We start from the raw sequence: 27,428 nt of genomic DNA, 5'->3' as shown, positions 1-27,428 counted from the left end.
ATTTATGTGGCCACTAAGGCAGTGTACTTGCTTTTGCTACATGCTTCAGTTCCAAGTTTGTGGCCTAGTCTGCCAGTAGGCCCATAGGTAGTCATCATCAAATCATGGGTGCATAAAAACTGTTTCTGTGTTGTCTGTTGAATTTTATCGTCATGGATAGCATTGGATTGAAATGTAAAATGTGTTTTTTGTAGTGAAATTTCTGTTTTGGGGTGTGTGTTAATTAAATAGTTCATTTCAGCCAGTAGGTAACTCTAGGAGTTCAGCTCGTTTCGTTTTTGCAACTTTGCACAGAGGGACAATGCAGACTTACAGTTTTTGTCTTCTTTGCGCGCTCAATATGCGTGTTTGCGTATGCGATAATTACTTTTTGTACAGATCGCGATGCCGGGCACGCCAAATTTGCAATCTGGTGAACAATATCTCTCGAGCTGCATAAAACCTTCTAAAAATTATAATTTTGTTCATTTTGCTAAAAAAACTCCTCAGGTTGTCATTTGGCTGTAGTTTTGGAGCATGGAGTCTTTCTTTAAAATGTTTTAAGAGAGGAAGGAAGTTCCCCAGAGACTCCAACTTCCTGTTCCTGCCCTTTGTACGTACATTCTTGTTATTGTGTTTGGGCTAAACATGTGGGTGGTGGCCATTTTGGGAATTCAGGCATTATGCTTTTGCCATAGGCCTCCATTGTCTGTTTTGTATTCTTTTTCTTTTTTTGTGAGTGGCCTGGCCATTTGGTGGCGGCCATTTTCTGGGACCAGCCACTGTGCTTTTGCCATAGACCTCCAAGTTTGTGACCTACTCTGCCAGTAGGCCCAGAGGTACTACTCATCAGTCATCATGGGTGCATGAAAGTTAAACAACTGTTTTTGTGTTGTCTGTTGAATTTTAACATAATGTATGGCATGGATGGCTTTGGATTGAATTGCAAAATGTGTCTTTTGGGGTGGAACTTCAGTTTTTGGATGTTTGTTAAATAAATAGGACTTTTCAGCCAGTAGGTAACCCTACGCGTTCAGCTTGTGAAGTTTTGGCAACTCTGCACAGCACGATAACGGAGATTTACAGTTTTTTTCTTCTTTGCGTGCTCAATATGCGTGTTCGCGCACATGATAATGACTTTTTGTACAGATCACGATGCCGAACACACTGAATTTGCAATCTGGCAAACAATATCTCTCGAGCTGCATAAATCCTTCTCGAAAAAGATGATTTTGTTTATTTTGCTAAAAAACTCCTCAGGTTGTCATTTGGCTGTAGATTCTGGAGAATAGAGTAATTGTTCTTTTTTAAAGCATTTTTTAAAAGAGGAAGGAAGTTCCCCATAGACTCCAACTACCTGTTCCTGTCCTTTGTATGTACTTTCTTGTTATTGTGGTGGGTGGCCTGACCATGTGGGAGGCGGACATTTTGTGAAGCCAAGCATTGTGATTTTGCCATAGGCCTGCATTGTCTTTCTTGTATTCCTTTTCTTGTTTTTTTTGTGAGTGGCCTGGCCATGTGGTGGTGGCCATTTGGTGGGACCATCCACTGTGCTTTTGCCATAGACCTCCAAGCGTGTGGCCTAGTCTGCCAGTAGACCCAGTGGTACTACTCATCAATCATCATGGGTGCATGAAAGTTAAATAACTGTTTTTGGGTTGTCTCTTGAATTTTAACATCATGTATGGAATGGATGGCATTGGATTGAATTGCAAAATGTGTTTTTTTCCTGGGGTATATTTCAATTTTTGAGTGTGTTAAATAAATGCCTTTTTTGCTGTTGTTGCTCCTTGATGCTGCATCCATCCCACGTGATGCACACATTTAGGGCAAACAGGCTGCACACAACATACATTTATGTTTTTGTTCTTTGCTATTCTTATTCTTCCTGAGTGTACACAGTACAGTACACCAGGAAAGCCCTGGTCTTGTTGTCAAAGTCTCCTTCATGGCTACACTCACTGTTGTTGGCCACTGAGTTACTAAAATGTTATTTTTGTGACCACCACACACTAGGAAGTTATATATTATTACATTAGTTTGATTTTAATATAATTTGACTGATGTTCTTCTGGCTTTTTGGCTTTTAGGTGCACAACAGGCTGAGGAGGAGGTTTGTCATCCTCGCCTGTTGTGGTGGCAGATAGATGCACTGCTGCTGTACACAACGTGATGTGTGAGTGACCTGACCAGCCATCTCTGCAACTTGTGCAACTAAGTGCTGCTGACATCTGAAGAAGCAGGTACCAGGTCCTCCACTACCAAGAAAGTTGCTATTGAGAAGAAGGAACAGAAGATGAAGGAAGTGTGACTTAAGTCTAATGTGCCGCCCAAAAACTTTTATGGGAGACCAAAATTGAGGCCTCCAGCAGCGGTGTCCAGGGGCCAAGCTGGTGGTAGCACCTCCACATCAGTGGGCCCAACCCACCAACCCAGGCCCAAGCAGATGAGTGTGGAAGAGGTAGCCAGCCTAATTGTGGAAAGCAGTGATGCTGAGTCTGACCTAAACTTATCGCTATCTCAAAGTAGTACACAATCAACGCAGGAGGGAACACAACAGATAAGTGGTCAACAACAACAGCCGCAACCACCACCCGCAATAGTAATTGTTGTTCCTCCCGAAGTAGGGGCAGTTCAGGAAATTGAGCCTCATGCAGAGGAAGAAGAAGAGGAATCCACTCATTCAGGAGATCCATTGTCTTCCAAATCACCAGCGAGGAAAAGGACGGTTAGTCCATCGAGTTATTCACCAAGCATCCCTTCTGATGATATACTTGGGAGCCACAACAACCTGAGCATGAGAGGGAGACACATCCCAAGACCAGGCTACAGAAAAGGAAGGTTCCAGAAAGCCTTAGACTTATGGAGGTCCATGTAGAACAGCAGAATAATGATGATGAGCCAGTCATCACGAACATCACTCCTGGCCCGAGGACATGGAGAACAACATTATTACCTTATCCAGAATGGCTGCGAGGGATGTAGAACGCATACCTCCAACACAGGTAACCCCAACAAGACCTCCAACTTCCATATTTACATTAGCAAAGGGCCGGCAGCGTCCCACATCTAGCACAAGCACCACCTCAGCAGAAGTAGGTAGTGGTACTGCACAGCCACAGAGTCAAATTCAACGTACACCCTCCAGTTAATCTGGCATTGGAAGTGGCACCTCCAGCAGGAGACAAAAGTTAAGCTCCCCAGTGTGGGACTTCTTTACAGTTAGTGAAAAGGAGGAGAACATTGCTATATGCTCCATTTGTCATACCTTTGTTCATCGTGGTAAGCTTGGTACAAACTATGATACCAGAGGCCAAATGACCCATCTGAAAAAAACCCTCGCAATGAACTGGGAGGACCACCTTCGTCGCATAAAACCTGGAACCATTGCTGTTGATGGGGGATAAATGAGTAGAAGGTCTGCTCACGGTGGAACAGGAAGAAGAAGAAGAGGGAGACATTCTCTCTGGTAGTAGGACACAAAGTAGCCCTGTCCCCAGCATTGCAGTGGTACCGCCCACATCCTCAGTAACATCTCAGTGGCACAAGAGTAAGAGTCAGCCTGAGCCACCAAGGAGTACTGCAATGAAAAAAGTGTGGTGTTGAACCTAACAGAAAGGAATACCACGCAGCCTGCCATTCTTAGCATGTTTACCAGGCCGGAGGGGCTGTACGAACACAACCACCCAATAGGACGTTTGTAAAATGTGAAGCAGGCTAAAATGCTACCCTGGACCTTCTCCCTTTTTCTTTTGTTGAAGGGGTGGGTTTTCTGGAATTTGTGACAACCATCTGCCCAAAATGGAAGGTTCTCAGCTGCTACTATTTCACCAGAGTTGCTGTTGCAGCACTACATCACGACATGCTGCAATTGCTTGAAAAAGCCTTAAAACAGAGTGCTGTTCAGAGTATCCACCTGACAACAGACATGTGGATCAGTTGCCAAGCCACGGATTACATATGCATCACTGCACACTGGATCTCTTTTTCGGGTGTTAGAGAAAAGATATTTGCAGGAGTTGACACTGCTGATGTTATTAATGACACTCGCAAACATGCAACTGTAGCCATGTTTGCTATGGAGAAATATGATACTGCTGCAAACATTTTGGATGAGTTTAACAGCAAGGTCTTTGAGTGGCTGCGACCAAGAGGGCTTAGCATTGGTTTTGTTGCCAAGGACAATGGCAGTAATGTAGTTAGGGCCATGAAATATGGTGGCTATTTCAGGGTCCCGTGTTTGGCACACTGAATTAACATTGTTGTTCAAGACTTTCTGACACATGAAAGCTAAGTCAGCAACTTACTGACCACCTGCTGAAGAATATTCACACGTTTCATCCATTCTTTTAAAGCCCGGAAGCAGCTGAGAGTCATACAACGTGAGCATAAAATGCCAGTAAAAGCACTCATCCAGGGGTGCCAACACGTTGGAACTTAACTTATTACATGCTTGATTGTCTGTTTGAGCAGTACATGCCACTTAATGCTTATGTCATGAAAATATTAGGGGATCCTACTGTGAAAGCATGACCGTTGAGATGGGGAAATGGGACCTCGTTAAATGCCTGACAGAGATGCTACTTTCTTTTGAGGACTTCACACGTGAAGTCAGCATGGAGGACTGTACTATGGACCAAGCTATCCCATTGTTGTACATGCTAGAGCAACAGCTGAAGGAGGTGTCTGAAACATACACAGGTGTGGATGACAAAGTAGATGCATGTTATTTGGCGAACGCCTTAGCTGTTTGCTCATCTCAAAATATTAGGATTCAAAATAACATTGTGTCACATTGACATTACATTACTGCCACAATTTTGGATGCACAATACAAATTATTTCTGAACAGTAATGCAGTAATTCCTTTTTCAGAAGTGGATGTTGCCAAGTGCAAAACTTTGATAGCTGAGGAAGCCACAGATTTCGAAAATGAACAGCTCTTAATTAGAGGCCCACCACCCAAGGACAGAACAAGTACTACATGGCATCCAGAGTCAAGTTCTACTTCAGAGCCTGAGAGCAGTGCGTTTACCTCCCAGCAGTCACCAACACTACCAAAAAATCAACAACAGCACCAACAGGATCATCAGCCACATAAAAAAACGGCAACTGATTGGTTTTTACTGAAAGGGTTTGGCAAGTCCATTGCTGATGCTAAGGCAAAAGAGGCCAAGCAAATCGGAGCACCCCTGAAAATTGAGTTGATGGTCCAGGCCTATCTGGATGACACAGCATAGGTCTTCATGGAGCAAAGCCCATTGGTGTATTGGTATGGGTAAAGAAGCTAATGGCCAGTGATCAGCAGGCTGGCGATAAAGCATCTGGCTTGCCCTGTTGCAAGTGTCTCTTCTGAGCGTGTTTTCAGTGCTGCTGGTGCCATTGTAACTGTGAAAAGGACCAGTCGCTCGCCCAAAATCCTGGAGAGGTTAACCATGATCACTCAACACAACTACTGTTTATAACTTCTTGTAATAGGCTGTCCCCACCACCATTATGTTTTATTTTACTTTAGCAGTTGCAATATTGTATGTTTGGTAGTCTTCTTCTGTACTGTACTTTACTTCATTCTACTACTCCTCCCACAGTCTCTCATAGGCAAGTGACTGTCTCTTTTTTTTGTCTGCAAAAGCTAGTTCAAGTGTCTACAACTAACACCACAACCAAGGCATCTGCTCCATTCTCTTGGGAAACCATGTAGCCATCGCTGTTCCGAACTTAATCATCATCAATCACAGGCAATATAAGTTTGGTGGGGGGTATATTGGACTAGGAGGAGAGACTGAAAGAACTAGTAGGACAAATAACTCAGTGAGGGGTACCACATCTATCTGTTTGTGTGTTACAAAATCGGCAGATATTTTAAATCTAACACTGGCTGTGGGCATGCAGCAGCAAGGAAACCAATGTAACATAAATTCTTAAAACAGTAACCCCCCAACAAAACATTAAGATTGTATGTTTAAGTATGAATATATTTTATTACCCTAACAACAATAAACTATCCCATTGTGACCTGACCCACTGTGACTGCACTTTTGCAGGACTGAGCCAGTAGTCTGCAGGGGGTTAGGGTACTGCATACATTGTGAACATTTGATTGTACCAGTGCTTGTCTCAATACCTGAGTCATTATGAAAGTGCATAAACAGTGACTGGGTACCTAGAGTGCTAGTAGTTGACAGCAAGTTGAGTTTATACGTACTTATGTTTTAAAACACTGATTAGATAAAGAAATGCTTCTGTCAGGATGATTGCAGGAGTAGACACAGACCCACAGTGTGATTTCAGACATGCATGATTATTAGCTGGATTTTTTCAGGACTGAGTCAGTAGTCTGCAGGGGGTTAGGAGACTGCATACATTGTACATATTTGATTGTACCAGTGCTTGTCTCAATGCCTGAGTCATTGTGCAAGTGCATACACAGTGACTGGGTACCTAGAGTGCTAGTGGTTGACAGCAAGGTAACTTTATAAGTACCTGTGCTTTACCTAACTGATTAAATACGGACATGCTTCTGTCTGGATGATTGTAGGAGTGGACACAGACTTGCGATGTAATTCCAGACAAGCATGATTATTAGCTGGATTTTTTCAGCACTGAGTAAGTAGTCTGCAGGGGGTTAGGGGACTGCATAGATTATGCACATTTGATTGTACCACTGCTTGTCTCAATGCCTTAGTCAATATGAAAGTATATAAACAGTGACTGGGTAACTAGAGTGCTAGTAGCTGACAGCCAGGTGAGGTTATACATGCTTATGTTTTAGCAGAGTGATTAAATAAGGACATTCCTCTGTTAGGATGATTGCAGTAGTGAACACAGATTCACAGTGTGATTCCATACAAGCATGACTATTACCTGGATTTTTGGAGTACTGATTCAATAGTCTGCAAGGGTTTAACGGACCGCAAACATTGTGCACGTTTGATTGTACCACTGCTTGTCTCAATGCCTTAGTCATTATGAAAGTGCCTAAAGAGTGCCTTGGTACCTAGAGTGCTAGTAGTTGACAGCAACGTGACTTTATAAGTACTTGTATTTTACCTAATTGATTAAATAAGGACATGCTTCAGTCAGGATGATTGTAGGAGTGGACAAAGACTTACAGTGTGATCCCAGACAAGCATGACTCTTACCTGGATTTTTCCAGGACTCAATCAGTAGTCTGCAGGGGGTTAGGGGACTGCATAAATTGTACACATTTGATTGTACCATAGCTCGTCTCAATGCCTGAGTCCTTATGAAAGTGCATCGACAGTGAGTAGGTACCTACAGTGCTAGTGGTTGACAGAAACGTGAGGTTATAAGTGCTTATGTTTTAGCAGAGTGATTAAATAAGGACATGCTTCTGTCAGGATGATTGTAGGAGTGGACACAAACTCACAATGTGATTCCAGACAAGAATGGCTATTACCTGGATTTTTGCAGTACTGATTTAATATTCTGCAAGGGTTTAAAGGACCGCATACATTGTGCACGTTTGATTGTACCACTGCTGGTCTCAATGCCTTAGTCATTATGAAAGTGCATAAACAGTGCCTGGGTACCTAGAGTGTTAGTAGTTGACAGCAATGTGACTTTATAAGTACTTGTATTTTACCTAATTGAATAAATAAGGACATGCTTCTCTCAGGATGATTGAAGGAGTGGACACAGTTTTACAGTGTGATTCTAGACAAGCATGACTCTTACCTGGATTTTTCCAGGACTCAATCAGTAGTCTGCGGGGGTTAGGGGAATGAATAAATTGTACACATTCGATTGTAGCACAGCTTGTCTCAATGCCTGAGTCATTATGAAAGTGCATCGACAGTGAGTAGGTACCTACAGTGCTAGTGGTTGACAGAAACGTGAGGTTATAAGTCCTTATGTTTTAGCAGAGTGATTAAATAAGGACATGCTTCTGTCAGGATGATTGTAGGAGTGGACACAGACTCACAGTGTGATTCCAAACAAGAATGGCTACTAGCTGAATTTTTGCTGGAGCTACTCAGTAGTCTGCAAGGAGTTAGGGACCGCATACATTGTGCAAATTAGATTTTACCTAACACAGTGCATAGAGAATTTATAAGTACTTAGGTATTACTACACAGGATAAATAAGAGTACGGTGCTCAATGGGTGATTGGAGGAGTGTCTCAGTACAAACAAGGCAATACCTGCTCAGCAAGCAAACTCTATTGAATAAAACTACTGCATACATCTCTACTGCTAAATCACCTTTCTACAACTGCTTTTAATATTACACGTAGCCAAATACAAACCAGAAACCTTTCACATAAGTCTCACCATTTCACTGAAAAACATAAATGAGTATCTCTCTACAAAACAATATCTACACCACATAAATTCACAATACAAGCTTCGAATTGAAACCAAACACCAAACACCAAAAATGATGCATATGTTATCTTTACCTCTTTAGACACTTATAAAACTACTCTCATCTCTAGTACTTTAACTCAACATATTAATTTCCAATTTGAAATCTACACCAAAAATGATCCATTATACTACTAATGTACATATCCACACATTATAACAATCAGTCATAATCAGCTATCCCTATTCCAAAACATACATAATGCTATTCAGAAGTGTATATTTAACAACATTTAAACACATTACACAAAACTGCATAATCATTACAAAATATATGAGTAAATTCAAATTTTGTAAATTATATTTCATGTTTAAAAACAAAGGCAGGACATTGTACACCTCATAAATTAATAACTCACCTTTCAAATTGATTTGCAGATTATGAAGTATCTGAATTGCACACTAGAATTTCGTATGCACAAAATGAATATAGGGACAGACTAATTTGCATGTAGCCAGGTTCTGAACTGGGATGGTGCAGTGAGCTAAAAAACGGTGATGGATCAAGCCCTGATCTTTTGACTGGGTATAAGTGTTCTGTTTAATTCAGATGCTCTGTCCATCACCACCCCCTTTTCCAAAATGAATATAGTGCACTGCTCTTAGCAAAACTAAAAAATCGCAAAGTTTCCCTCTTATTCTGCACACATATACATGTAAATATCAAATCACATTGCTTCCCAGATTACTTCAAATTCTAAGACACATTTCTATTGGTTACACATATCAACCCTTGCCAACTGACCTCTAACTGAACCAAAATCGCTTCTGCAATTTTCTGGAGACGCGTCTGGTCCGTGCACCTTAAGCAATGGAAGCGCGGATCCAGACTAGACTTCAAAATGATATTACAAAAAACGTTACCTTTTTTTCATAACACACCACTTCTAATCATTCCAGTCACTTGGGAAATCTCACTGCAATTACATATTACTGTAATATTTATAAGAAATATACATTTTAATTCCACACATAACTTCCAACCCTATCCCCATTCTGCTTAATGCCTGTTTCCATAGTAACAGTTCATGGAACACTCAACTGAACACACAGGTCCAAAGTTCAGCACACAATGTTGCAAATTGAAACAGCAAGTGTGCTTGACATTCCAAAATATCAGTTTATCCTATCTAATATACCTTTTTTTTACCAGCCAATAAGAAACATGCTTTTTCAACACGGAAGCATACACCCTATTTTCATTCCATAATGTTCTCAATCAACCCATCATTTCTCTCCTTTTTTTAAACTGCATCTTATCCACTTTTTTAGAAACATCTTTTCAGTGTATCCAGACTTCCCTTCAAGATGCTTAGAGTGTGGATTGTGGGACACAGCTATATTTTCTGGTACAAAAGGAATGCTGAAAGCAGAGGTATTGACAAAGACCTAGCTTTGCAAAATGTAGATATTAAATTGATTGTAAAGAGAGGATTAAAGTGGCACCAATTGATGCCATTGGTTAAATCCTTTTTGCTTCTCCAACACCCTGACCCCATAATTATGCACTGTGGTGGCAATGACCTAGGCACTTTGACTGAGGTAAGTTTGGAAATGCTAATGTAGGACACCTTTGCAGAATTGATGTTACTTTTCCCCCAAACTGCCTTTGTCTATTCTAACATATGCCAAAGACAGAAATGGAACCGGTCCAATCAATTTTGCCCACAGATTGAGAAAGCTATGTCAATAAAGCTGCTTCTGCGTATCTGGGAGATTATAGTATGGGGTCCATATACAACAGCAATCTGTGTTTTAACCGCATGCACGCTAGCGTTTTTCCCGCTGCGCGCTGCGATTTTGAAAATCGCGCGTTACGTGACAAAGCCAGCTCGTCATGCGCGTAGCGCAGGTAACGCCCATGACGAGCTGGCTTTGTCATGCGCGCTGAAGGGGTTAATATGGGTGGCATCTACAGGAGAGATGGTGTACATTTCACAGATGAGGGAAACAGAATCTTTCTCAACAACTTTAGACTTTGAATAGGCACTTACATGAAGGTACCAAAATCTCCCAATAAACACAAGGCCTCTTTTTAGAGCCACCCAATATCCAAACATATAACCTACATTTATAATAAAAAAAATCATAATTTTTTTTGCTGGGAGTCACGCACTCAGCGCGGCTTTGAGTTGTGCACCCAGTGCGTTCACACCAGTGGGCTGCGCTGGGAGTCATGCCCCCAGCGCGTTTACACCAGGGGGACGCGCTGAGCCTCGCGTTAGGGTCACGACTCTACATTTTTTGGTAAAAAAACGGTTCCTACCACTAATTTCTATTCGCCCAGGGGACCCCATCCACCGTGGCCTATACACTTCAATGGGACCATAGGGAGAGCCGCAATGCCCCCACAGTCCCTGCATCATCCCGCGAGAGCCGGCATTGGTTTTTCACATGGGGAGCTGCTAACATGCAGCTCCCCATGTGGAAAAGCAATTCTGCTTTGGATTTTGGAAGAGAGAACAGATTTCACTGCTCTTTCTTTCAAAATTCAAACTAGAGTTTGCTACAAAAGGGCAGGAGACGTGCTCCTGCCCTACCGCAGCAAACAGCAGTGTCCCGGGGGTGAGTACCCCAGGACACTGCAGGAGCCGGCCTTGGGAGGGGGTGGTCCCCGGGCCATCACAGGCTCCAGGAGGGGGGCTGTACAGCCCCTCCCAACAATTGAAAACCCCAGAGAGGTGGTGGTCCATGTGATGGTTGTGGCAGTTCCACTCCAAGGCTTACCTGGTCTGTATGTTTCGCGTGAAATCTGATGCCATTTGTTGTCTGGAGGTGCATGTTGCAGCATCTCTATGTGATTGTCACCATATTTGTGCCGCTACGGACCCCCGAATTTGGATTTAATGCCCCGGGGAGATGGCTGTTCCAGACTGTGTAGGGGAGCTTGAGTCCACCCACAAAGGTGTAAGTTTTTTTTAAACAGCCCATGGGGTGGCAGTCCCTGGGGCTGCAATGGCCTCCCTGGGCCCCCGCTATTACATTTGTACATGCCCCTGGGCCCACCCGGGGGTTAAACATAACGAAGCAAGAAAGACCTCGCTTTGTTTTTTTTTTTATTTTGTTTGGATCCCCACACCCAGCGTGCATTCCACTGTTTGCTTTTCTGGGCCTTGGGGGTCCTTGTGGGACCCCCTGAGCAGGCCAAGGGGGACGGGGTGTTGCTACCCAGTCCCCTTTCTTGTTGTACGCCTTTATTTTTCTTGTTTACCGAGGCACAAGATGGCAGCCAACACTTCCTGGTTTGCAGTGTTCACAGCCAACTAGAATGCAGCTTGTGATCGGTACGGTGCGTGGATCCACCGTGCCTCTATATATCGATACTTTTATTTTTTGATTTACTCAGCAACTACTGAACAGATTTACACCATTTAAGAAAAAAGAGTTCTTTCTGTGACAAATGCTACCTTTATGCCAAATTTGGCCTGGGATCTTCACCCTCCGCCTGGGACGACTCCTGGTGGCCCCCCGCCCTGGGCAGCGCACCCAAACCCACAGACCACGCACGCAACCTGGGCTTCATCCTGGACTCCTCCCTCTCCATGACCAGACAAGTCAACGCCGTCTCCTCGTCGTGCTTCAACATCCTGCGCATGCTACGTAAGATCTTCCGATGGATCCCCACCGAGACCAGGAAGACGGTCACTCAGGCCCTCGTCACCAGCCATCTGGACTACGGCAACTCCCTCTACGCCGGAACCACCGCCAAACTCCAGAAGAGACTCCAGCGGATCCAGAACACCTCAGCACGACTCATCCTGGACATCCCCCGCCGCAGCCACATCTACGGACACCTGAGAGACCTGCACTGACTCCAGGTCAACAAGAGAATCACCTTCCGGCTCCTCACCCACGCACACAAAGCCCTACACAACCAAGGCCCAGGATACCTCAACAGCCGCCTCAACTTCTACGCCCCCAAACGCCAGCTTCGATCGACCAGCCACGCCCTCGCCGCCGTCCCTCGCATCCGAAGAGCCACCACAGGAGGAAGGTCCTTCTCCTACCTGGCCGCCAAGACTTGGAACTCCCTTCCGACCCACCTACGCCTGACCCAAGACCACCTTGCCTTCAGGAAGCAACTCAAGACCTGGCTGTTCGAGCAGTAGCGGACCCCCTCCCCCCAGCGCCTTGAGACCCTCCGGGTGAGTAGTGCGCTATATAAATGCTTTGATTGATTGATTGATTGGTGTAATTCCATTCAGCAGTTCGAGCTGTAGCCGTGTCTAAACATTCCTATGGCAAATGCATTTTTTGAACTTTTTTTTTATTTCTCAGGAACTACTGAACGCATTCACACCATTTAACAAAAATGGCTCTTTCTGAAACAAGGGCTACCTTTTTGCCAAATTTGGTTTAATTCCTTTCAGCAGTTTGGGCTTTCTAAAGTTTCCTATGGGAATTAACATGGAGAAAACACGTTTTGGGACCCCCTTTTTTCTTGGCCCCCGATTTCCGAATCACCCCGAAACTTTCAAGACAGGAGCTGACCGGAGCGGGCCACTAGTTTTGAAAATTTCACAAAAGGTTTGTCAATCTGTGCCAAAGGTATTGGGAAAAGAAAAAATGCTTTTTGAAGAAAAAATGGTGCTAACTATAACTACCTACTGGGGTTCACCACCCTATCTTAAATGCGTGGTAAATGAATGGTTGGTAAACGCCTTTATGATCTTTGGCAACAGCAGCAACACATGGAATGACTCTTAAAGGCCATCAAACCCAGGACCCTCACCCACACCCTCTGACCACGCCAAAGACCTCCTAATCATTACTGACAACAAGCTCACCATGAAATCACAGATCAATGCCTTCTCATCCGCCTGCTTCCTCACTCTGCGCATGCTATGTAATATCTTCAAATACCTTCTTCAATATGTGAGACGCACCATGAGTCAGGCCCTCATCCTCAGCTAGCTGGACTATGGCAGCACCCTCTACATAGGAATCACTGCCTACCTCCTTCAGAGACTCCAGACCATACAGAGCACCTCAGCCAGCCTCCATCCTTGGCCTTCTCCAATGAACCCACTTCACACCTCATCTCAGATAACTCCACTGGCTCCCCGTACAGAAGAGATGTCAATTCAAGCTGCTGACCAACACACACAAGGCTACACACGACCAAGGACCTTATTATATTAACCACCTCCTGGACTTTCTCAACCATTGACAAGCCACCTTTTCATTTGCCCATACTCCCTGCATCAAGCGAGGCAGAAGAAGGTCCCTCTCCAACATTGCAGCAAAGACATGGAACAGCCTCCCTGCACACCGGCGGACTATCGCCTTACTTCCTGAATCCCAGATGGCCTTCGAGACTGGCTATTTGAATAAGCGTCTGGGGCCAGCAGACAGCTAGATGTCCTATCGAGTGACTAGTCCCACATTATAAATACTGATTAATTGATGTATGTGGTAAACATTTGTGTGTTAATACATCTGCGATAAAGGCAGTGGAATGGTCAAATTGGGCTGTAAAGACTGTTTCCCATGGCAGTGGAAAGGCAGTGCCTCAAATGGCTACAACCTCTCAGGATACATAATATCCTCCTGTTGTTTTTTATGTTACTCTGACACAGTAATATAGAGGTCAGGCTTCAACCTGGCAAAGTAAAAGTGAAGGAGGAAACAGGTAAAGATCAAAAATTAATTGAAAACCCTCCTAAGCATATTACTTTCTCTGGGTTATGATGTTCACGTTATCTTCTATGATCTTGTTACACAGGAGTGACAGCTGTATTGTCTACTTCTAATTTCAGAGCTAAAGACTTTTTAGCATTTTAAGGGACATCTCCTTAAGAAGTATATTTGAGAAATGTATTCAATAAATCCACCTTGTTGCACTCTACAGATTTATCATCATCTTTTCATCAATCTGGATCTTGCATCCTTCCCGTTTCAAATGAAGGAATCATCAAGATTCTCACCTGGTTGTCTCCTGTGTTCCACAATATGGCATCATCCGTTATCCGTATCTGCTTTCCTTCCGGGATGCTGAAATCAAAGGTCCCCACCTTCACCAGTGTCACAGTGCCCTCAGAGGAGATCTGAATGTTTACCAAATCAAACACAGCTGGCACATCTCCATTTTCATCAAAGAAGATTTCCTCTCCAGAGCTGGTGTTAAAGCGCACACTCCTCACATAATGCAGCATCTGAAATTATAAACAACAAGACTCTTGTCAAAATAATAAACTGACTTGTTTATTTTGTATTCTTGGTCAAGAATGTTCTTGTAGGTTACAAGGTTATAGGGTGAAGAGAGTAAAAAAAGATACAATGCCAAAGAAATCCACACAAATGTAGAACAGTAGTTCATGCTCCTGTTTCTGGGAAAGCCTCTGGTTCATGCCCCAGGGATGTTACTCTGACATGCTCCTAACACAGTCAGGAGTAGAAATGATCCGTCTCACCTGCCATTAATTTGTTTTCACAATGATGAGCCAATTCACAGAGCATCTCATCATTCAACTTCAGCCAAGATCCATCCACCCCATCCTGACAGATCAGAGGTTTAATCTCCGTCTGCTCCTCTTAGGGGCAGTAAAACCTTATGGACACCAAAATGTGTGTATGTGCAATGCAACCATTTCAATACTGCCGAGCAAATGTTTATAATAATGATTTCTGAAAACTATTGACCAGATTTACATAAAAGTAAGCAAAGGCACTTTTTTTAGCTTTTTGACGAATGCAAAGTTCCTTTTGGGAGCGGTCACCAATGACTTTATAAAATATATACAAATAAGTAATTAGACCCAAAAGAATATAACTATTAAATAGCAAGATATTAAAACTTAAAAGTTCCGGTTATTTCCTTATCAGCCTGAAGCAACAGGACCACATCAAAGGTGTTCAGAAATACACTTGGCAGCCTTCTTGTAAGTGAAACAACCTCACCCACAATATCATTGATGACTGAGCTCCAAACTATCTGTCAAAACTTTTTGCCTTGTATTTTCTCAACCATTCCATTCCAACGTGTGTGACTTGTTACAAAACATGCAGAAGTCTAACTCATCCCTCTATGCTCTCTAGCCATTTCTTTACATATAGTGTCTTACATTCCCAAACTCATAAAATCACTAAACACCCATTTCTTCAAGCAGACTCAAAAATCCTCTTGTGCCTGCCTCAATTCTCTTTCTTTCCGTGAGTCTATCAGTCAGATGTCTACATCCAGTTAATGCCCCTCTGTTTTACTCTTACCAAGGGTATTCCACCTTTATTTCAATATACATAGCTGATAGATTCCTTCAATTAATAGCACCACCCAAAGAGATTCTCAGTTACTATCCACAAGGTAATATGTTTCCAACCATCTTTGTATGTGATGCAAAAAACAGGCCAACTCAAGGTTTTCTATGGTGCTTTCAAAAATTACAAAAAATAGCAAAAAGGTCAAATAAATAGTACTATAATGTTGGCATGAACGAAATGAGACAGTCTGTCAAGGAGCATCTTGCGGCTGATAGTGATGAAATGGGGCCCAGAGGCATTGAGTATTTCCTCATTGATGGTTTCACATAACTGACCTATGTGGGGTCCAGAGATCACTGAGACTAAACTAAAGCTACTTATGAGGCCATTTGCTTTCTGGTGTGAAGACTGTCGACATATAACTATTCCAAGTGCCTTTGAAACTCGTGATATGTCTGAGGAAGCTCCAAAGTTTTAACGATTCTATAGGTCTGAAGAAGGTTTCTTTCATTTAGTGGTTGAGGTGCTTTGTTTGAAGTCTTGATTGTGTAGAGAGCAGGTTTTGTGACGACATGTAATAGTTCAGTACGAATCAGGCTAATTGCTTGTGGAATATTAACATTTCATGGTGGGGAAGATTCTTTGAAGGACATAGGGCCATATGTATCAATCAAAATTGCATGTGCAAACGAATGCAATTTTGCCAAATGGTATGTATTAAGGCAAAATAAGGAATCACAGAATTTGTGATTCCTTATTTTGTGATTGCATTTAAGGAATCGCAAATTTTGCGATTCCTTAAATGCAATATAAGAAGCACCAAAAAAAGTGCAATTTGGCCTTAAGGAATCGCAAATTACCACCAACTTCAAGTTGGTGGTAATTTGTGATTTCTTTGAAAAAGGCACTTTTTTGCATTTTTCAAAGTGCGACGTGAAGCACATACATGCCCTTAGGGCATGTATGTGTGCCACGTGTGCAACCAAGCTTATGTCAGGGGTGCATCAGGGTGTCCTTTTGACACCCCTGCACCCTTGAAATTATTCTCAATTTGCGATTCTCAAATTGCAAATTGCAAATTGAGAATAGTATTGTATTGTATTGTATGGCATTTTTGTAAAGCGCATGGTTACCAGAAGGCATCCCAGCGCCTCCTGGCCCATAGAAATGAATGGGAAAGTTTTCCTTAATTGCGATTTGCAATTTCCTAATCGCAATTAAGGAATATCAAGAAATTGCAAAAAAATTGCGATTTCTTTTACATACATCCCTAATTGCAATTCTCAAATATCGATTTCTAAAAAATCGCTATTAGGATGTTGATACATATGGCCCATATTGTGAATAAGAGTATCATAGGTAAGTATACCATTTTAAGTGTTGTTTTTAATATAGCTGTAAAAAAGTTGTATTTTTTAAATATTGTGTAATATTTTGTATTTCCAGGTTTATTATTAAGTGTTTTTGTACGAATTCATTGTTGTTGTAATGAATATTCATTGCTAATGTTTTTTTGTAACTTTTAATTATAAATTGTATTTTTTTTAAATATATGTTATTATTTTAGAGAAGCAGAATGTTGTGTTTATGGAATAAAAGGGTGAGGAGATTATTAAATTGTTTTTTTTAACGCCTTAACGGCGGCCGCGATTTTGCGGAAGTGCGGCACTTCTGCAAAACGGGCAGGGCCGCGTCGGCCATTGGCCGACGGCAGCACTGGGGAGGTAGTGCTGCCGTCGGCCAATGGCCGACGGCAGCACGGAACGGGTTAAAAGAAGAAATATTCATGGAAAAATATGCATAATTAATTTTTGAAAAATAATGTGTGTATTATTTGTATTAAAATGACAAGCTCCACCATCAAACCCCATCTCTGCAAGATCATCAACAACTCCTTCGAGACCGCCAACTTCCCGGGGAGCTGGAAGCACACCAAGATCAACACTCTACTTAAGAAAACAAAATCAGACTCCAGGGACCTCAAGAAATTCCGGCCCATCTCCCTCCTCCCATTCCCGTGGAAGTCATCGAGAAGATCGTCAACAGGCAACTGTCTGAAAAGAACAACATCCTAAATCCGCCCCAATCCAGATTCCGCAGCAACCACAGCACCGGAACAGCCCTCATCGCCTCAACTGACGACATCAGGGCCATGATGCACAACGGAAAAACCGTGACCCTCATCCTCCTGTTACATAATAATATAATACATGTATGCAGTATTTATAGTAATAAATACTAATTTAAAATATAAGCCTCACAGTAACAGCTCAGGTGTTATGTATTGCCCTTAATGGTCAAAAATAGTTTCCAGGATGACATATATGGTTATAAATAGTTTTAACAAAGTGGAAAACCTGGTTAATGATTTTTAGTGCCTCAGTATTGGGTAGGCTTAAAGAACTGGAGGCTAAAATGGATTATGGATGATTCCCATCTTAACAACTAAAATAATTCATAATTTGAATGCTTTACTTGCAGGGCAAACATCCAATAATGCTAATGTTCTGGTGGCAGACAAGCAAAGGATAAATGTAAGGACCCCTCCAGATTGCACTTCCTACATTCTAATTTTGACAAATGCGTTGCCGCTGTTCTTATCCTCTTCACTGAAGGAAGATCAGCATTCCCTTAAACAGTGTCCTGGCTTAAAGAGAACTCAGACTTGGACCATGATTTATTGGCAGAATATGGGCTTCTAGAAGAGCCGTCTGGGTGACAAATTGAGTAAAGGATTTCCAAGTCAAGTGTATAATTGGAAACTGTAGAAGACACTCTGTTATAGATGTCATCCTTCATCGCTTGCATACCAGGTCTTTTTGTCACCTAGATCTAATAAATGTTTGCCTCTTGGGTATGTTTGTATACCATATCACAAGGCCTATGCATTACCCTTGGTGTCAAAGGATGGACGGGGGTGTCCGAACAGTATGAGGAGGGCTTTGAGACTAATAATACATATGAAGTACTCTTGTCACTTGAGCAACTTGATTGACTACCTGATAAGGCTCCACCTCCAAGTCAAACTCAATTCCCGGAGGTTAGTTTGGATGTATCTATATTGACCTCTAGTCTGGATTACCCCAGCTCCAGAAAGACTTTTAATCTGTTCTCTTGGAATGTGACCAGTATCCGGTCAAAGCTGAGTAATCTAGATTGGACTTCTTTAATTTATGAATGCAATATTGTGCGTCTTCAAGAAACATGGATTACTGATTCTTTTTTGTAAATTCCTGGTGTTTTCCATCTATTCCTTCGAATGAGAGCAGGACGATAGGTGGGTTGACTATATTGACACCTGTTAACTAAACTAAGTTGGTCATTCAGTTTCCGCTCTCAATCTGTATCATCCTTGCATCCTTCGATTTGCTGCTTGTCAACTTTCATCATAATACATTTAATGCTGGTGTGACCCATGTGATTGAAAACGTAGAGGACGAGATTGTGAAGTTTCAAGATAAGAATAACAAGCATTAGGAAACATTGAGGAGGGTGGCTTACGCGCCGAGGTGTCATGGCACATCACGCTTGAGCTCCGCTCCGAGGCAGGACTTTGAGCCTCGTCTGCTGGCTCCCAAGACCGCGAACTACAGGAATGGCTCTGCGATAATTCGGTGACCCGTTTGTCAGGTTTTCACGCTCTCGACATCATGTTACGAGCCTCTTTGCCACAGCTGTGAGTTTGAACCTACAAAATAAAGGGCGCCCGCCAGCCTACAAAATCACGGGCACCCGCCATTTTCAGCGGCTAGTTTTTCTTCAAACCGATACATCAGGGAGCACATTTGTGGGCCTTTTTTTCCTCTAGGAATGAATATTATAAAATCTATTTGTTTTCCCTTGCCCTATTTGATTAATTAACCACTCCTGAATGTGTCACACCTAATTGCCTGGCAACTTTTATTTTTTGGCAAAATATTGGCGAAATATGCTATTTTATTTATTTTCTGAACACTTTCAAGCTACGCCATTGTCTTCCTGTTACCCTGGTATGGAACTGATGCAACTCACAATTAATGGAGCTCAAATGAAGGAGCAACATCACCTCAGAGAGAGCAGCGTCGCCTAGCACTCCCGCTATTTTGTATTGAGCCATCCATATTTTTCTCCTTTTACCAGCTGCCAGTTATATCTGTCCACAGATAATAGTTTCTTTCTTTCACGCCTCCAAGGTCATGATTGGATTGTGAAAGTCTCAGGAAAGTGCTCCCTTTTGCATTACTTCAATATCTTTTGTTTTCTGTGGCAAGGAGCAAATATGCATCTTTAATTGGAACCTACTTTGATATTTCATATTCCGTCCTTCAGGTTCTTTTGCTACTGCTAAATCTTATTATTATAAAGTGTGTCACACGTTGTGGTCTTTGATATTATACCACCTGCATTCACCCAATGTTGTGCTTATTAAATCACTTTTTTCAGCGTTTCCACAATAGCTACTGATCCTCATTCAGTCAGATCTTCTTCCACTGGTACTAAATCAAAACAACATACAAATTATCCACCTTCTCCTATTCTCTCCTCACGAAACCCAGTCCTGGACTCTATATTAGACAAAGTACGAGGCCTTCAACCTTTTATGTCTACTACCAATGAAAAGCTAAAACTGATTTAGGAGAGATGGATTGTTATGGAGGGAAAAGTTTTGGAACTTGAACAACGAGTAAGTGACTTACAAGATGTTTCTTCAAAGATTCCAGTATTAGAACAAGAAATTCACAAGTTAAAAATACAGACAGAGGATCTTGAAAACCGTAATCAAAGGAATAACCTACGCCTTTACTGACTGCCGGAAAATATTGAAGATTCTGATATGGTTTCCTTCCTACAGAAGCTCCCACCTGAACTATTAGATCTCCAGCCATCTGCATCTCCCCTCAACATAGAGAGAGCACATTGTATTGGTCATCTCCGTCCTTCTTCACATAAGCCACGTGGAATTATAATGCTTTTCTTGGAATTTACTGAGCCTGTACTACCATCATCAGGTGGCTGAGGAAAATCACGTGGATGCTGCCTGCTGACACCCTGAGGACGGTAGTCCAGGCTCTTGTCATCTCACGCCTGGACTACGGGAACATCTTACTCTTGGGTGCCTGTAAGGAGGTAACTAGGAAGTACCAGGTGGTACAAAATATGGCTGTTCGCCTTATTTGTAACCTTCCTGCTAGAACATCGACCTCGGCCCACATGCGTAAACTGCATTGGCTGCGTATTGAGAATAGGGTTAAATTCAAGGCTTTGTGTCTTATGCACAAAATCCTGACTGGAAAAGCCCCGCACTACTTATCTGTTTTAGTGCAGCACTATGTCCCCTCTCGCACACTTAGGTCCTCCACCCAAAATAAAGTTAAAGTACCGCGTGTCAAGAGAGCTAAAATGGGAGGTCGGTCATTCTCCCTGTTAGCACCCTCTCTTTGGAACTCCCTTCCCTTATCGCTACGCTCTGAAATGTGTTTTCTGACTTTCCGTAAGGGAATCAAGACCTGGTTATTTAATATGTAAGCTATCGATCCAATGCTCCCCTCACCTCGTATACTTCTGTTTGCTTTAGCGCCGGGAAACCTTTGGGTAGCTGTGCGCTTAATCAAGTGTAATTATAATAATAATAATAATAATAATTATGCATGTCCTAAAGGCAGTAAGACTTAAACATCGACTCATGTGGCCGGGCCATAATATCTTTATATCCTAGGATGTCTCGACTGCAACAAATGCCTGATGTAAAGAATTTCTTGCCCTACATCCTCAGATGCAACAGCTTAATATCCAATATGGAATTCTTCGTCCATGCCTTTGCAAAATTACACATGAAGGGCGCTCACGTTCATTTGATGACCCTGACAAACTTAAACTTTATCTACGTGATATTTCATCTTGTGGAATGGATACCAACATCCGATTATTTCTATAGTACAATGCTTGTTAAAATGTTTTTTACAAGTTATATTTCGTTATTAATCTATGAGTAGTCACCTTGCCTTCTTATATTCGAGGTTCTCCTTCCAGTTATTTTACTATTGTTTCTGTCCATGTCCTTCAACGTCACTATGCTCCCCCAACTTTGCTTATTTCTTGCTTTTCTACCCCTTGATCTGTGTACTTTTTTCTTGATCTGTCTTCTCCTTTTTTCCTCTTTCTGTCTTTCATTCTTTTTTCTTCTTTTTGACTATATGTCCACCTTGTTATATGTTTTTTCCAGCGTGTTTTGTTCATCGTATGTTAATAATAATTTCTTTTTTCATTGTTTTTTATGCAGTTTTGTTTTTTACTGTTTCCTCATGTACCCCCTAATCCAACAACATGGTTAATGTGGTCTTGTGGAATGTTAGTGGTTTATGTCATCCTGTCAAACGTCAAAAGGTATTGTCTTATTTAGCTAAACTTAACACCCAACTTGCTTTTTTACAGGAAACTCATTGTAATGATTTAGAGTCTCTTAAACTCAAACGTCAATGGGTTAATCAAGTTATTTTTTCTCCTGCTACAGATCGTCATGGCGGTGTGGCAATGCTATTTCACAAATCAATCAATGCACAAATACTATCATCAAAATGGGATCCTTTTGGCCAATGGGTACTGGTTGATACTATTATCAACAAAATGCATATGACTTTTTTCAATATCTATGGTCCCGTTAAACCAGACCCGACATTTTGACAATCCATACAAATGAAACTATTAACTGTATCTAATTTTAACGTAGTAGTTGGTGGTGACTTTAATAATTGGATGGACCTTTTTTCAGACAGAAACTCCAAATGTAAATTTAAACCAGACAAAACGTACAAATCATTCCAATCTGCCATTTCCTCCCGTCCTTTATTTGATTCAAGGAAGACATGTAATCCTGATACCTCAGAATTTACTTTCTTTTCTCCTGTACACTATACAAGTTCTCGTATTGATTACATTTTAGTTTCCAAATCCTTATTGCCTTGTCTCCACACCTCACAAATTGTTTCTATTTTATTTCTGACCATGCTTCCGTATCTACTTACATTGATATATCCATCATCTCATGTAAACAAGGCTGTTGGCATTTTAACAATTCCCTTTAATCAGACCGTACCTTTATTTCTTAAGCAACCTTCTTTAATAATGAATTGTTTGCAAATAATAACAATTTAGACACCTCAGTCCATAATAATTGGGATGCATTTAATGCGTCTTTTAGAGCTTTCACTATTGCTTATTCTTAAAAAAAACTGGACGTTAATGAATGCCAAATATACAGACACCCTAGCATAAATCAAAACCCTGGAACACAAGTATTTCTCCTCCAAATCCCCATCATCATTACTAGAATTCATTAAAGCTAAATCCTCCCTAAATATGATTGCCACTGTAGACGCCTTTGTCAAAGGATGTTTAGCCTCTGATAATGCCAGAATGTTTTCTAATATTCTTACTCTTAGTAAAAAATATCCCTCTCCCTTGGCTGCATTGTCTCTGTTTGCAGAAAAAGCCTGTGACTGAATTAATTGGCATTTCATGTTACACACTTTACAATGGTTTGGTTTTGTGCCTAAGTTTATTTCATATATCAAATTATTATATACAGATCCAAAAGCATGTGTTTTTTTGAATGGTCTTTTTTCTCCATATTTTTCCCTGAAAAGAGGTACACGTCAAGGGTGCCCCCTTTCACCATTATTTTTCGTGTTATGTATGGAACCTTTTCTTGAACGTATAAGAAATAATACTCTTATTACTGGATTTACTCTGAAATCCCACCAAATTAAGCTTTCTGCATATGCAGATGATGTTCCTATTTATATGTCCAACCGTGTTACATTCCTTCCTCCATTTTTACATGACATTCCATTATTCTCTAATGTTTCCGGATATAAACTTAATTTCTCCAAGACTGAAATTTTACCTTAAAACTCTTCATGTTACCAACATATGTTTGACTCTACTAATTTTACATGGTGTCCACAAAAAATTAAATACTTTGGCATATGGTTCTCTTCTAATAATCATGATACTCTATCCCACAAGTTTACTGCTCTAAAACTTAAGATTACCAAATTGTTGACCTCTTGGTCCCCTTTATTTCTATCTTGGTGGGGCAGATTTGATACAATTAAGGAGATGATTGTTCCACAGATATTGTTCACATTGTCAATGTTACAATTCAAAATTCCCAACTATTATTTTACATAGATTAATTCTATATGTACTAAGTTTCTTTGGAATAATAAACATGCAAGCATTGCTTTATCCAAGTTACGTTGTCCTAAAACTGAGGGATGTGTTAGATTCCCTGATTTTAAATTATATCACACTGCTTTTTTGATCCGTCAATTTTATGCTATATATAAAGATTATCAAGACTTACCTAAAACTTCTTGGGTTACTGTTTGAATGTTCGCTGCTAAATGATTTTTCATTACAGGATATTATTTTTATGACTAATTGTACTTTTATTTCTAAGTTTCCAATTTTGAAATATTCCCATTATCTTCTACTTACACTTTTCTTTAGGAATTTTGATAAATATTACCTTTTTTTCTTTCCTCCTCATTATGGTATAATAAACACATCAAATTTCATCACCAATCATTTTACTGCAAACATTGGAAAGAAAAGGTTTTTTTTATGTCAAACAAATGATTGTCAATAATAGGATTTTACCTTTTCAACAATTGCAAGAGACCTTTAATTTACCTGATTCATACATTCAGCAATATAACATTCTAGCTCCAACACTCCAGAGTTACTTGCAGAATTTTACTTCTCAATTAACTCCAACTTCATTCCCATCTGATACACCCTAGTACCAAGTTTCTTCCGATACTACTCCTAGAGCCTCATTTATTTATAAAACGTTATCTATAGCTAACTGCACATAGACTGAAACAAATATTGAGCTAGAACGGGAACAGGACCTATCCCAAATACTATCTGTTTCCCAATGGGACACATTTTGGCAAAAACTCTTCAAGACATCCAAAGCTGCTAATATCACACAATCCTAATATTTTATTTTCAATGGAGTTGTTATTACTCCCCTACATTTGCATAAGTTTAACCAATCAGTCTCATCATCCTGTTGGTCATGTTTTAAAGCTGAAGGTTCTTTACTGCATTTACTCTACTATTGTCCAAAAGTTTATGCTTTTTGAGAAGCAGTTTGGTCAAAATGTATATCGATTTTTTCTTAGAATATTCAATTTAAGATTCATAATGTATTTGTAGGTACTATGTTGCCGGATTTTGAACAAATTACCTCTAAATCAATTCTATTTGAACTATTTATTGTTGTAGCTTTTAAGGTTATATTAACAGGTTGGAAAGACAACTCTGGTTATCCTTTTTACTCTGGTGGAATGTAATATGCGATGAACACAGAATTGCTTCCGTGCCTCAGGATTCAATTCAACTACAAATTAGATGTGATCTATTATGGCTAAAATTTACTTTGTATCTACCGTGAACTTCACCTCCTACTTAACTTTTCTTTCTCTATTTGATAGTGTCTCTTTCTTTCTCTTTCTTTCCTCTTTCTCTCTTTATCTTCTCCTTCTCCTATCTATCTCAATTTTCTTTCTCTTATCTTTACCCTATTTTTTCTTTTATTATATACCATCTCATGTTTTCACAGGTTCTAAATATACTTCTACAAAGTTCAGTACTGGACTATTTATAAATCAATTTATATGTGATATACAAATGTATTAATCTCATGTTTTTTTTAACTTATTTATAGATGTTATTCTTGTATAACTGCACACCTATTTCTGCATATGAATGGAATATTATATTTGCATTCCTGTGTCATTTATATTTAATAAAAAATATTTAACAAAAAAAATAGTAACAAGCATTGGTAGATGCATTAGGTATCGCCAATGTGATTAATAATAAGCTTTTCTTGTTGTAGCTTGCTAAGTAGCTGTACAATATAAGGTCTGTTACACTGTTATGACTTGTTTATGTACAAAAATGCAATATATTGCACTGTTACTAGTGGTAGAGTACGAGTAAGTAATAGTAACATTTTGAAAAATTAAATGAAAAGGGAAATAATTGAACTGATGTAATAGCAATATTATGTATTTAGAGGAGTGTTGGCAACATTTGGATGTGGTGCCACTGCACCTGCTGCACCATTCAAATCATGCCCCTAGTGCCTGCAAGATAACTGCATGTGTGACTGCCTGACTAGCAGTAAAATGTTGCAATATTTGGTGTTTAGAGGGGTTCCAAGAGCTAGGGCCCCAGAGTCACTGCACCTGCTGCACCATTCAAAGCATGATCCTGTTGTCTGCAAGGTAACTGCACATGTGTTCAGGAAAAAATGATAGCAATATTAAGTGTTCGGTGGGGTGCCTGGACCTTTTGGTCCTGGTGCCACTGCACATGCTGCACTATTGAAATCATGAGCCTAGTGCGTGATAGATAACTGCACTTATGACTGCTTGCTTAGTAGTAAAATATTAACAATATTTGGGGCCAGATGTAGGTAATTTTATTTTACCACTTCTTAAATACCGAATCATACCGATTCGATATTTAAGAAGTGGTAAAATAGAGGGGGGAGATGTAGGTATTTCAGATTCGGTAATGCCCATTGATTCCTATGGGCCTTGAAGCCTATAGGAATCAATGGGCATTACCGAATCGGTATTTACAGATTCGGTAAATACCGATTTCAGCAAGGGTGCAGGGGGTGTCACTTTGACTCCCTCTAGCACCCCAAATACAGGCATGTGTGGCATGTCTGTGTGTCACATGGCACAGGTGTGCATGCACAGATGTGCATGCACACCTGAATTCAGTATTTTACCACCCAATTGGATTGGGTGGTAAAATACCGAATTCTGGAGGCCTGTAGCACTGTAAACAGTGCTACCTACATCTGGGTTTTACCGAATCGGTAAAATTACCGATTCGGTATTTTACAGATTCGGTAAATTTACTGTTTCGGTAAATTTACAGAATCTGTAAAATATTGGCCCCTACATCTCGAAAACCAATTACCGGTCGGTAACGGCCGGAATCGGCTGTTAACGACCGGTAATTGGCGTCCTACATCTGGCCCTTGGTGTTTAGTAGAGTTTTGACAACTTTTGACCCAGGTGCCACTGCACCTGCTGCACCATTTAAATCAAGTCCCTTTCAGCTGCAAGGAAACGGCAATTGTGACTGTCTGTTTAGTAGTAAAATATAGCGATATTATGTGTTTATAGGAGTTCTGACAACTTTTGGGTTCGGGGAAACTGCATCTTCTGCACCAGTCCACTCATGACCCTAATGATTGAAAGATGAGTGCACTTGTGACTGCCTGTTTTGTTGTAAAAGATAACTTTCCAAGTCCTAACATATTATTTTAGATGTTGTTTGTCTGTGACAAAGAGATATGGAAGCCATTTTATTGCAGAATATTCGTAGGATATATTATAAATTATCAGTTGCACATAATTGATTCATTTTTTTAAAAATATTTTTTGAACTATATGCTATATTTTATTTAGTCTGTTTGTATTTCTGTATGCCTATATGGTTTTGATTTTTAACCGAATAAAGGTGATCTGATTGACTGACTGACTATTTAATTAATTAGTCATTGAAAATATTTTGAAATGTGTAGATATAGATTTTATATTTTCTGTAACGAATTGTGTTGTATTAAGTTATATTTATGAATATTGGTCTAATATTTAATGGATTAATTAAAAATTACATTATATTAATTTAAGTATTTTATAAAATATTTTGTTTGTTTTATGATTATTTTGGGATTAGAATACAATGTACAAGTATTATCATTTTTTATGTTTATATTAACTACATAATTTTTATAATAATGTGTGCTGTTTAGCTATGTTATTCATTTATGGTAATGTGGTATGT

General features: G+C 40.5%; 1 protein-coding gene across 1 annotated transcript in view; it reads right to left on the bottom strand.

The window, feature by feature from the left end:
* LOC144751990 (vomeronasal type-2 receptor 116-like) overlaps positions 1 to 27,428 on the bottom strand; it is a 135,295-nt gene that overhangs the window by 80,811 nt on the left and 27,056 nt on the right. Inside the window, exon 2 of the mRNA XM_078639949.1 lies at positions 14,294 to 14,521. Coding sequence (XP_078496075.1) covers positions 14,294 to 14,521 — 228 coding nt within the window. The remainder of the gene's footprint in view (positions 1 to 14,293; positions 14,522 to 27,428) is intronic.

This window comes from Lissotriton helveticus, chromosome 4_2 (genome assembly GCF_964261635.1).
Source record: "Lissotriton helveticus chromosome 4_2, aLisHel1.1, whole genome shotgun sequence".
Classification (NCBI taxonomy): Eukaryota; Metazoa; Chordata; class Amphibia; order Caudata; family Salamandridae; genus Lissotriton; species Lissotriton helveticus.
Note: the sequence above shows the minus strand (reverse complement) of the source record. Positions and strands in the feature narration are given on the sequence as shown.